Source organism: Zonotrichia albicollis, chromosome 11 (genome assembly GCF_047830755.1).
Source record: "Zonotrichia albicollis isolate bZonAlb1 chromosome 11, bZonAlb1.hap1, whole genome shotgun sequence".
Taxonomy (NCBI): domain Eukaryota; kingdom Metazoa; phylum Chordata; class Aves; order Passeriformes; family Passerellidae; genus Zonotrichia; species Zonotrichia albicollis.
The window spans coordinates 9,360,164-9,373,205 of record NC_133829.1 but is presented as its reverse complement, the minus strand read 5'-3'; the positions used below and the strand labels follow the sequence as shown (position 1 = coordinate 9,373,205).

Here is a 13,042-nt window from a genome sequence, read left to right as displayed (position 1 = left end):
ACTGCAGCAGATACAAAGATATCTATTTGAAATGGCTGTTTTAAAAGACAAATGTTCTGCTTTTACATATCTTGAGGTATAAGAGCCTATTCTTTACCACAGGCCTTGCACTACTGGATGCTGGTGAGAGCATGAAGCAAATGGCAGAAGTGAAGGACTCTCTTGATATTAATGTCAAACAAAATTTTATTGATCCTCTACAGTTATTGCAGGATAAAGACTTAAAAGAGATTGGGGTAAGTTTTCAGGGTAGAGCTTCACTTAGCAATAATCAGAGCCAAATCAACCCTACTTCCCTGAGATATTTTTCTTGAAAACAATAAGGTAAATAAATTTTGTTGTAATAGATTTTCTGTCTAGCAAAATAGTGACAAAATCTGCTTAGGATGAATGCTGGACTATCTCTCCCTTGTCTAACTTACTCAATTTGCTGTTTTGCTTGTACAGTCAGTACAAGCAGAGTGAAGAGAATTATGTTCTTTATTTTTCTTCTGTTTTATTTTAATGAACATTTTTATTAATGCTTATGAACATGTGAGTGGGCTGTGATTTACTGCTAGTGATTATCCTATCTTACCATCTCTGTCAGCCTAAAGCTGTTTATAATGGAGAATGAATATAACTGTTAAAAAAGGCTTTTCAGGGCAAACACAGAACGATCTGAGTAGTGTCATAAAATGTTGAAGTGCCATATGTCACTATAAGAGAAAATACAGTATACTAAGGAACACATTTTTAACCTTTAAGAGTTGAGTTTTTCAGTGTTTTTATTTGCAATGTGACAATTCAAAGAAATCCAGGCAGTCTTTGTCTGAGTCTGTTGATTCCAATGAATTTGGGTAATAGGCAAGTTAAAACCCTGATGAAATGCAGAAATGGAAGTTATTTTATTTGTTTACACATAAATGAATGTGGAAAGCTTATCAGAAAGATAGCAGTAATGTCTGTAGCTGTCTCCTTTGAAGCATAGCTGTTTTCCGTTGTGTTCTTCTGAACTGATGAAAATAAATTGTTTGATGTTAGCTTTAATGAGCATTTTGTACTGTCACTTTGACTCCATTCTGTGAGTCTGTCAGTCCCAGGATTTTTGGCAACAGAAAATCTTGTGTGGTTTTATCAGATAGAAGTGTCAAGTTGATACATAACAAGGACAGGAAGAATACAAGATTTTTTGGAGCACTGCTTTATGAGGGGAATATAACCCCTTAACTTTTAGTTGTCATATTGAAGATAATTCAAAATGTAAAATTGAATTATATGTAGAGTATGTTAATGCACAAATATTTAAGTTGGATCCTGCTTCTCTCCACAGCTCAGAGAATCTGTGCTGTGGCACATTTAGCGAAGTCCATGAAATGGGTGTCTAAAATAGGCAAATCAAGGCTGCCAGTACCCCAAGTGCTGCTGAAGGGCTCTATTTAAAATTTCATTCATTTTTGTGCTGGTGCTGCCTTGGGTCATAGGGAGGGACTGTACAAGTCTCTGAGCCTTGTATTTCCTCAAGTCTGCATATATTTGCATCCATCACTGATATTTCCTGAGATCACAGTGTGTTTGTTTGGGCATGTCCCATTTGGTCCTTCTCAGAAATGTTGTGTCTCTTTTAGCATCACTTGAAGAAGCTGGAAGGGCGCCGCTTGGATTATGATTATAAAAAGAAGCGTTTTGGAAAGATACCTGATGAAGAAGTTAAACAAGCAGTAGAAAAATTTGAAGAGTCAAAGGAACTGGCTGAAAGAAGCATGTTCAATTTCTTAGAAAATGATGTAAGTCTGTGCTTCATCTTTGTTTGCTGCAGTACATCCTGGAGGGGCAAATGTGTGGGATTGGTTAAAGCCAGTCCCATCCTTCACAGGAGGTAAGGTCTGAAAACAGAAAGTCTGTCTCTTCCCAATTCTAAATGCGCAGCAGAGAATGGGAGAATTCAAGAATTTCTTCTGGAGATACAGTGACTCGGACAAAGATGGTCATAGAGTGGCCAAGTAGGACTAGCTGAGAGTAAAATGCAGTTTGATCAGTGGGAGCGTGAAGGTATAAGCAAAGGCATGTATCCTCTGAGGTTTCTGAATTTTAGCTCACTTATAGTCAAAACTTCCCTGCTGATGTGGAGTCTCTGAATGATTTTACCTCAGAAAATCATTACTATTACTCTTTGGCTCTGCAAAGTCCATAGAGTGAATTTGTGGCTTGGGCTCAGATATGTGGACTTTGGCTCAGAGTCCAAGTCCATCATAAAATTATGTCTAAATAAGGAGCAGCTGTGGCCATTCAGGATAATCCTCTCTTCTGTCCACACACAGAGGAATAGCAGGATGTTCTTTCTCCTGCATAATCATAGAATTGTAGGAAAAGAGAGCTGGACCTGTTTGGGCCTATGCAGCATCACAGAAAGGCACAAAGTAAAAAGTGTGCTGTCTTCTGTGAGCAAACTGCAACAGTGAGGAGCTGTGAAGTGGGACGATGTAACTGCAAGCAATTTCTCTCTCTATGCACACCCAGTTATAGAGCAGCCTGTAGCTCCTGAACTGTTTGTGAGTGGGATACATTTGTTACAGCAGTGTTTAGTGAAAGGCAGTTAAGCCTCTTGCTGCTTTGCCAGTGTAAGTTAATGAGGGCAGCAAAAGCTGGAGCATGCTCTTATCAACAATTTCAGCTCTGTCCCACTGTAGGCACTACCAGTTGCCTGGTTGCAGAGGATGTGTGTTTAGCAATTCTGTCTTGCATGGGCAGCTGACAGATGTTTCAGGTACTGTTTATCATTAGTCAGAGCACCAAACTAAGGATAAAAGAGTGCAGGAATTCAACTGGCTTAGCTCAGCCACTAGAAAACAGATGAGTTATGCATTCTAGGGTAAGGGGATGAACTGTATATCCCTCTGAAGTTTTTTCTATACCCATTTCCTATTCTTTCTGTTTAAAGAAAACTCTGTGCTCTTCCCCTTCCAGTCTTGTGGTGACCCAGTCTGTCTGTCCTCCCAAAACTTCTCATTATAGCCTTGTTGTCTAACCCCAAATGGTCTCACTGTGTTTGTGGAGATCTTAACTGCAATCACCTCCTTCTGATCCTTTCCAGTTCCCCAAGTGTCTCCCTCCCTTGGTCTTCTTGCCCTGAAGTCTGTTCTCTGAGCTCTGGTTCCCAGCCACCTTGCCAGGTGCCTTTCCCAGGCTCAATCCTGATCCCCACCTTTCCTCAGGTTTTTGCACAGCCAGCTCCAGACCTCCCACATTGACACTGTTGCATTCACTTCTTATCAGATCCATCTTCATGCCATTCCCACACAGCCAGTCCCAGCTTCATCTTCCTAAGTAGCTTTTAGTCCTTCAAGTTTCCCTGGCTCTTTCCCAGTCTCGCTTTCTCTTCTCCTAATCCACAGCTCCATATTTCTCCTAGCTCTTAGTTGAGTTGTTTGGACAGTCCTTTATGCATTTTTTTCTGACCACACATCCAAACCTCAGGCACTTTGTGTGTTGTCCTCTGCTGTTTATATTGCTCTCTTCTGACTGTGATGGGATTGTCTCAGCTGTTGGTTTGATTCTGTGCATTTCATTTCTTTGTGCTGTGTGACAGTGTTTGGCTCTCCTGTAGTCCTGGCAGAATTTTTAATGATCTTTTTAACTGAGTAAAAGCAGACAAAGTATAACACAAAACTGCCATGGGTCCATAAAACATTTGTAGAAAGTTTACTCAGATATTTTCTTATGATCCAATGTCTGAAGACATCATGATGGAATGGAAAGATGTCAGACTTCTTGGGGTCTGTCTTCTTAATGTTGTCTTGAAGAAGACAAATATCTGTTACTGCTCCATACCCCATACAGCTTGAACTTTTCAGCTTGTGTTAGGGGAATGAGATTATTTGTTACTTCATGAATAATAATATTTTGGTTTTTCTTTCTCCTTCACATTCTCCCTTTCCTCATCATTCATATTTTTGAATGATTGGCTAATATGTTTTAAATCCAAGTATATAAATCATGTTTCATTTATCAGTTTATAAATGCTGCCATCTAGTGAGGTAAGTCCAGATCATTTCAGAACTGCACTTTGTAAACATTGATAATAAACACTAATGGGTTTGAGTCATAAGAGCTGTCACAGTGTAATTTCTTCCAGCATTGATCAGAAAAGCTCCACTTTCACCTGCTGAGGGGTCATGTCCTCTTTAATGTTTTGGGCTTGGGTGTTGACAGACAGCTGGCTTGGAAGTTGAAAGCAGAAGGGATTTGCACATTGTGAAAGGAAATGACTTAAGGACCCAGCCCTGAGTTAGTGAACTCGAAGTTACACCTCAGTTTTGTTCAGTTTCCAGCTGGCAATTTCTTTGCTGGAATCACATGTGCTCTTTTCCAATAACCTCTACAAGGTACTGTGGTCTTTTGAGATACCAGGTCTGTTTTAAATGATCTGTTTGTTTATCCTTCTGCTAAATGTACTGCAGAGCCCTTACAACCATTTTCCTCTGTCTTTCAGGTAGAACAGGTCAGCCAGTTGGCTGTGTTTGTAGAAGCAGCACTAGATTACCATAAACAATCCACAGAAATTTTGGAGGACCTGCAGAGCAAGCTGCAAAACCGGTAAGACAGAACCCCTCAGAAAATGCTGAACCTCTTCTGCAGCTTCACAATGTTGGAAAGCCACTGAAGCAACAGATCTTGTAGCACCACCTCCCAGATGCACATTTGCTGTGCTTTGTGCCAGACTGAGCTCCATGGCTTTAAACCTCTGCCACCTGGCAGCTCCTTGCTGTGCTGGGAGACTTTAATGTAACACAGGATCTGCCCAGGGAGCTCTGAGTGTGTGCGGAGCCTCTCCCATCTGTGGTGGTTAATGGGGACAGCCTCCCTTTGTTTAGAGGTTTATTTCAACTTGCATACTTGGAATTGTGTTTTGGAGGATTTGCTTGAAAGTTGGCCTGTTTTTATTGAGATTAAGGGGTATAACAAAATTCTGCAGCACAGTTAGGAGCAGCCAGCTGGCCAGGAACAGAGCTGTGCTTAACACACGTATGAAGGGCCCAGGTACTTTGTGTCAGCCTAAGGAAAGGGAGAAATGCTGCTGTCACTGGTGTGTCACTCAGGTCACCAGAGAGCTGATGTCACTGTGGTGTAGGCAGGGTCAGGAGAGCTGCTTGGGGCTTTCAGCCCAGGGTGGCTGTGGGGCTGTGAGCACTGGCATGAGGACAGCTCTGTCTGCAGACACCCTGTGCCATCCCAGCTGGAGGGACCAGACGCAAGGAGCTCTCAGCTGGGGCACACACAGCTAGAGGTACTAGACAGTTTTGCTGGCTAAATGTTTTTTCCCTGTATTCCCTAATAAAAGGGCCATGTGTGAGATGCAGTCCCTGGGCCTCTGTCCTGGATGTGTTTCTCCATATGTCATTTGCTTTGAGATTTCCAGGGAGCTCATTCCTGCAACTTGTGCTGAACTCAGTGGCAGCTGTGGGTGCTCATCACTTCTCAAACTCAGGCTGTTAAGCTTTATGCCTTTGTCAGCAGGACCAAAGTATTAAATAAATTAGGGACTTGTTGAAATTTAAGTATTGCATGAGAATTGAACAGTTTTTAGTAAAAACACACACTCCCCCCAAAAACAAACCAACCAACCAAAAAACCAAACCCAATGCCATAAAACCAAAACACAAACCGACCAAAAGAAGCCTAAAACCAGAACCAGCAGAAGATTTTCTTACTTCACCTTTCAAACAGCAAAGCACTTAACCTGAGCTTCAGTTCTGTAAGTATTTCTTCCTTCTTTCTTCCTAAGTAAATCTCTTGCTGCTCTTCTCTGTGCTACAGGATAAATGTAGCATCCAGTCGGCCTAAGCGGGAATTTAAGCCAAAGCCTGTAATAACTACAACTCTGGAAATTGGTGATAATCAGCAGCACAATGGGATTGCCTATAGTTCTTCCATAAAATCATCAGGTGAGTCCGTCACCACAGAATTAATGTGTCTCTAGATGTTTTGCCAGGTTGTTGCTTGAGGTATTTCTTGTACCATGAGAACAATGGATCCATCAGGCATCAGTATCTGTGCATCTGACTCCAGATTGTTTCCCAGATTTCAAAACAGAGCTGTGAATCAGGGTTCCTCTCAACAGACTCTCACCATCTGAAATTTAGGTGTGGCATTCTCCTTGGTCTTTCAGGTCTCTGAATTGCCACTGAGGGTGGGAGGAGAGAGAGGGAGAGGCACTTGCAGAAAACAGTTCATTTCTTGCAAAGACAGATGCCTACAGTGGGTGTGTTTGATCACAGTCTGGAGTATCTCCAGATGCTAATTTTTCTCCACAGTCTCAGAGCATAAATGATCTGTACAGGATCTCAAATATTAGCTATGTAAAATTCAGAGATGACTTGCACCCCTACTGTTTTTAACATCTTATAACTTTACTATCCCCTAAATTATGCAACAAAGTATGACCTGAATTTCTTTAGGTACCTGTTGGTGAGGGCTTAGAACCCTTTCCTTTGATAAGACCCTGATTTCATAAAAAAACAAGGCAACTTTTGAAAGTTGTGTTAATAACACATCAAAGCAGCTTTTCTTCATCTCATGAATAAAATTATTTTGCCCTTTCTCCTTAATAACTACATTGTATGATGAGATCAGCCCAGTTAAAAAACGAAACAAATAAAACCCCCAAACAAACATAAAACCCCAAACAAAGCCCCAGTGACAATATGCAGAGGAAAGAGAATGAAAAAGACAGAGATTTTTCTATACACATTATTTGGAAGGAAAATAGAGGAGAATTAGTAAGCCAAAGGTTCCCTTCTGTAGTTGGCATGGCATCTAGGATCTTTTCCTGAAGATTTGTTGGTTTGGGTTTTTTTCTAACTCTCTGATTTCTTCTTCCCTCCAGTCTTTTAAAGGTTCCTTTTAAAGGTTGTTGGGAGAGAAATGAGAGAACTAAAACTGAAAGAATAAAACTTGGAGCTGTAACTTCATGCTCCTTCCAATGTCTCTTGAATTTTCTTACACTGTGCTACAAGAGGAAACCATTATGCAATGTGTACTGAAGGGAATTTGCAGCAGTTTGGCAGCATAAATCCACCCAGTGAGATCTGATTCCTCAATTTGTTTGAAGCTCCTTGTGCTGCCTGAATGCTGAGTTTTTGTGTTGCTGTAAATTGTGGGATGAGGGAGACAACCCTCCCTGTGCATTATCTCAAGTTCCTAAGAGCTGTGACACAAGGCCACATTTCATCCAAAGCACTGGAGGTGTTTGTAGGGATCAGTAACTTCCTTGGTATTTTCACAGCACATCTGGATGAAAGTAGCAAAAACATAGCAACTTCATTAAAAATCACCATAAAAATTTTTGGCCCTATCAACTACTTACAAAATTATATAGGATTTTTTTTGCCTGTTTTGCATGTGCAGAGGAGAAAGGAGATTCAGATTCAGCATTTGTATATAAGCTAGTGTGTCAAACTGCATTACAGTGGTTTGTCATTGCCATCCAGCAGTTGTTCCAGGATGTCCTTTAAGGATAATCAATCCTGCCTTTGGAGAAAGTCAGATGATGACTTCTCCAGGTTGTTTCTAGCCCACTTAGTTAAAAAAAAAAATCTCTTTTTTAATGAGCTGAAATTCAGTGAAAATTGGAAAATAAATGACCACTGATCACTAAGATAGGGAAGGAGCAAGGCCCTTCAATTCACTGACTCCATCCATGGACTGTTGCACTGTTTGCATCTCACTGAATGAGGGGTTGTCACTTCACTTGCTTCCCTTGCTTAGTGCTGTCAGAATGGAAACAAAACCACCATAAAAGAGATGAAAAGGAGGAATAGGATATATGAGATAATTGTTGCCATACTTAAGTGCTATTAACATTAGAAAGACCATGTATGCTGGATTTTTGCTCCTAAAGCTGTGGATGCTGTGCTTACCTCCCCAGCAGGTACAAATCATCACTGAAATCTCTGTTCATTCTCTTTAGTTTTCCTGTTCCTACTCACACGTTGTCTGTATGCATTTCTGTGAACTGCAGTGGGCTCAATATGCCCTGATGATAAATGGGAAAACCTTTCTGTCCCTCTTTCAAATCAGAATCATGAAAGAGATTTTTTTTTTTTTATGATCTGTGATTTAGAAATGGGAACCAGGCAGTTCTAAGCAAAACTGCTAAAGGTCTTAAAGTCTCCATGAGATGGTGAAGTAGCATTGTGATCACTTTCTTTTTGTTTAGGAAACTGACCTCCCCATCCTACTCACACAAGTACTTCCATGATTCATTTTCCCTGCTTCCATATTAACCCTATCAAAATGCAGATCTTTAATTTCTCTGGTACTGTCCCTCAGGGTAAGTAGTGTCTTGGTACTCAGCAAAGCCATGGACATCTGCAGGACAGTTCAAAGCAAGATGTGACACATTCAGCACAACTGCCATGGTACAGTTCTGAGCATGGGAATTACTTTTCCCATGTTCCACAATATTTTTTTCAACTATCAGCTTCTTGGAGCAGAAATACTATTTTCCTTTGTATAGTCTCTAACATGTGAGGAATATTTACTGCTTATGACTTACACACATTTGCAGGGCTAGATTCACATAAACTTAATTTTTATGTTGTTGCGAGTTATTTGGCTGCTTTGAGTAAATGCAGATAAAAAATTCTCTATTTCTAATTCATTGTTATCCTCATTAATGAGCTGCAGCTGTGAGCATCATCTGGCTCATTTTAGAACTCTTTAATTGCTGTATTACATCATGCCTTTCACTCAGTTTGTTTGTCAGGTTTGACTATGATGTGAAATATATGGATCTGGTTGCCACATGCTGGAATTTAACATAAGCATCTAAGTGTTTACTCACTTCAGCTATGAGGGAGACTGGGATTAATTATCCTAGCAAGCTTCCAGTTTGTGATTATTTAGGTGCAGTCTTGCAACCTGATGTATACAGCATGGTATAGAAGGCAGAGTAGATGCAGGTACAGGCAGTAACACCCTCCCTTTGGGGAAAACAAACAAAAAACCCAAACCATCACTGAATGGCTTTATGGTTTCATCCTGTAACACTCCAGGAATCACAGACAGCTTCTTGCTTACCCTGATTTTGTGCTGTGCAGATCTGAATGGTCTGGAAATTAATGACAGTTCTTTTTTGACTGTGACAGGGATGTAAACTGGAGAAATAAAGAAGGTGCATATGGAGTCGGAAATTAACATATACCCTGTTGGCAGAAATAGCAGAATGCAATTTATTTAGCTAAAACCTCTGCAACATTTGTGCAAGTAGGCAGCAAAAGGCTGGAGTGGTGCCAGCAGTTCTGTGATGTTAAGCAGTGTGTGTCAGGCAGTGCTGCCCCCTTACCTTTGTCAGGGAAGCTTTGTCTCTCTGGATTGTACAGTAGCAGCAGCTGCCTGACTCTAATGAAGACTTTGACCGATCCTACAGCCTGGAGTGAAACTGCTTGTGCTGGCTGTGGCCATTATTTAAAAACCTTTCCAGGCTGCCAGACGTTTCTTTGCAGTTCTTTGGAGCTGAAAATGAACCAAATGTGATCCATCTCTGATCAGGTAGCTCAGTGTCAGGAATTAACTGGCCTGCAGTAACAAACGAGCCCCATTGGAGCGACTCAATTACCGCGATCGCCGCCCTCTGCTGCTGACAGCTCCAGAGAGCTGCTACCACTCCTACCTGGCAAAGGCTGAAAATAACTGCTATTTTTAAACACAAGCAGTCCATTTTTGCTGGGCAACTGGCTCATCATCTTTTTTTCTACATGGAGTCCTTCAGCAAATAGATGACAACCAAGCTTTCACCTGCAGCAGTGTATTAGAGTAGCTCTAATTTAGCTGCTTCTTGTAGGACTTTGTCACTACCCTGAGCCTTCCAGAGGATGAGCCTGGCACTGTGACAATGCTGCTCTGGGAAGGTTTACTTAGTCTCTCTTGGCACTTCTTTTCCATTGTTATAAATAAAAGCTCGCTTCTGTTGCTATCAAGGGTAAAATATGCCCACAAAAGAGAAAAGCAATTCCTACTTTCCGGTTTTAACACCAGATATTGCCCCCAATTGTATTATTGTCAATTAAAAAGATGCTTTCACCTGTCTGCTTTCTCTGAGTGATCACCACTGGTTCTTAGCTGGTTTCCTTTAGAGACTTCTCCTAATTCCTTTATCTGGAAAGTCTGAGCAGTTACTCTTTAATAGTTTCCTGTGTGTTACCGTGATTAACAGGTTAAAATGCATTTTGGCCATTTTAGCTGTTATATCTCTACTGCATTACCAGTTGCAAGCAGGTTTACCCAGTAAAAAAGGACAGCTGGGAGACTCAAGATTGGAATATTTGAGTATTGCTGCAATGTTCCCAAAAAGACAACCTGAATAATTTAAATATAAGTACTAGTGTCCTAGAGATGTCATGCTATAAGGTGTGGTACTCCTCTTTACAAGGCAGCAGCATTAAACCTTTTCTCCTGGTCTTCATTTATAAATGTATTTCAAATTACCAGACTTTTACTTGGATACATTACATATGTTGTTAAAAATCTGTTATGGCTGAACTATAGTTGAACCATGGACTAGTCCTTGGCTACAGAGTTGAGCTTTACAATTTGAACATAATTATTCTAATAAAAAGTATTCTAATTAGTAATAAATACAAATGTTACATATATATTGGTACCACCAATCCAAACTAATTAATACTCCTTCATGAGAATATCTTTTAAAAACGTATTTACTGCATTAGCAAGTTAACAAGGTTAACTTTTTTTTTAATGTTTAAGGGTGATTTGAAATTAAGATATTTTTAGGATAAACAGTGCAAATCACAAGAACAGCCACATACTGTATCAGAAAACTGTTTTCATCCCTCAAGTAATTTGACAGGTGAGGTGCCTTTGTTTCTACCATAGCCCTTGCCTTGGTTCAGATGGAGGATGTGTAAAATAAAGGAGCACTCGAGCTCAGGGAGCAGTAACCCAGAACTGTCACTGCTCAGGTGAGGGTGGAACCTCACTCCTGTTCAGCAGTGTGGTGTGAGAATCCAGGGCTCTGCTCAGGCTGCAGGGCTGTGTTTGTGGGACAGAGCAGGAGCCCCTGCCCCTGGTAGGTGCTCCCACAGGACCAGTGTGCTGCAGTGCCATTTGTTTAAAGGATTCCTTGTCGTTTCCCCTGTTGACTTTTCTGCTTTCTCAGCTCCTGCCCTTCCGATTCCTCTGGCAGCTGCTCCACAGAGAGCACATGGGGTTTGACAACTGATTACTCAAACCCTCAGCTGGAGATAAACATACTTTTGAGAGGGAAGGCTGCTAGGAATGAAAGAGGAGTAGCGTCTGAACTTAAGGAACAATTATGTGTTAAACTTATTATCACTAATCTTGTATTTTAAATGTAGAAGCACCAGATTTTAATGAATAAAAGCAATGGAAAAGCTGTTGCTGTTGACAGGACAGCAGGGTTACATTTGTGACCCCTTGTTTTGTGCTGAGGGGCTGGTGGGATGCTGTGAAGCTCAATTAATGTGGTTGTTTTTTCTGTCACTGGGGCAGGTTCGTCAGTGCACATGGATCAGCCTTGCTGCCAAGCTCTCTATGACTTTGAGCCAGAAAATGAAGGCGAGCTTGGATTTAAGGAAGGGGACATCATAACTTTGACCAATCAGATTGATGAGAATTGGTATGAGGGGATGTTAAATGGAGAGTCTGGCTTCTTCCCCATTAATTATGTTGAAGTGATAGTTCCCTTGCCTCAGTGATCATGTCATTCAAGCTGTGAACATGATTTCATGACTGAAATGGATTCACAAATGTTCTGTCAGTGTGGCATTCTGTGAAAGCCTTGCTATTTGACTGACTTACTGACTTTTGTATGCGTCTTTTTAAAATGTATTTATTTTATATTCAAAAAAATTTCACCTCCCCTGATTTGTCAACCTGCAAAAAAACCCATACCCAGTTTTTTTGCTTTGTGCCTTGAAGATCACTGTATGAAGTGTTTACTGGTAGCTCACTGTTGCTCCAAAAATGCATTTCCTTGCTATTATTGTATGTGGGTTTTTTTATCTTTGGCTGCAATGATTTTGCTATTGAAAACCATTTAAAAAAATACTGTTAGTGAAGCTAACTGTAACCAGTTCCTAAGTTACTGATGTCCTTGAGCTGTTTTCATCTATCACACCATAATTTATTGTGAACAAGTTAATTCATCTTTTGCATTGTATGTTGACAAAAGGCAAAGTGGTTGTTGTCAATATTAAGATGATGTTGTACTAAGTACAAGTTCTCAGCATTGAAAATTGGTATAATTTACTGACCAAACTGAATAAATATTTCTGTGGGGTAAGAAAAGTGGTTGCTGCTTCTGTACTGATGGTTCTGGCACTTGTTTGAGCAGGAGGTCACTTTTGCTGAATAGATCAGCTTTCAGTGACAAAAACAATGCATGAATAATCTTGCTACTTCTCTATTGCTTGTTTAGCATTTATGTCTGTTAACATCTTTTTCTAGCAGAAGGAAAAGAGAGAAATTCCTTGGAACAAAGTACAAACTGCTCCTAGTTCCATAGGGTTTGTAGAGAACTCCAGTGAGAGAAAGGGGTGAGTAGCACTGGTGCCTACTGCACACAAATGAGAACTCAGTACATTTCTATTTGTTATATTTAGTTGAAAGGGATGGAAAGGAGGAGAAAGAAGTGCTGTAAAAAAATGCAATAACTAAAAACATAACAGAAAAGCCTCTAAATTAAGGAAGAAGTCTGGCATCAGAAGTACTTATCCAAATGCAGATAGAATCACTTTGGTTTTGTTTACCATCTCCTGCTTGGCTTAGTAGTTGTAGCAGTGACCAAACAAAGTGAGCAGCCCTGGAGGAAGGTGTAGTCTTTTGCCAGTTGCCCATACAAGACAGATTTGAGAAGGGAGCTGGATTCTTTACAGGGAAGCTGTCTACTGAAGATTCCTCTTAAGCTCATAGCAGTTCAGCTCTAGTTCAAGTGATAAACAGGAGAGCATAATGCATTGCTGAAGGCTTCTCCTCTCTGCAGTCCCTAATATCATCAGTTTTATTACAGCAAAGTCTTTTG

The 13,042-nt window shown here is 40.6% G+C and overlaps 1 protein-coding gene across 2 annotated transcripts in view; it reads left to right on the top strand.

Annotated features, from left to right (window-relative positions):
- SH3GL3 (SH3 domain containing GRB2 like 3, endophilin A3) overlaps nucleotides 1–12,309 on the top strand; it is a 45,827-nt gene extending 33,518 nt beyond the window's left edge. For both annotated transcript variants that reach the window (XM_005483402.4, XM_005483400.3), the window contains exons 5-9: nucleotides 103–236; nucleotides 1,608–1,766; nucleotides 4,472–4,575; nucleotides 5,797–5,924; nucleotides 11,512–12,309. In XM_005483402.4, coding sequence (XP_005483459.1) covers nucleotides 103–236; nucleotides 1,608–1,766; nucleotides 4,472–4,575; nucleotides 5,797–5,924; nucleotides 11,512–11,717 — 731 coding nt within the window. In that variant the 3' untranslated portion in view covers nucleotides 11,718–12,309. The remainder of the gene's footprint in view (nucleotides 1–102; nucleotides 237–1,607; nucleotides 1,767–4,471; nucleotides 4,576–5,796; nucleotides 5,925–11,511) is intronic.
- Nucleotides 12,310–13,042: the final 733 nt, after the last annotated feature.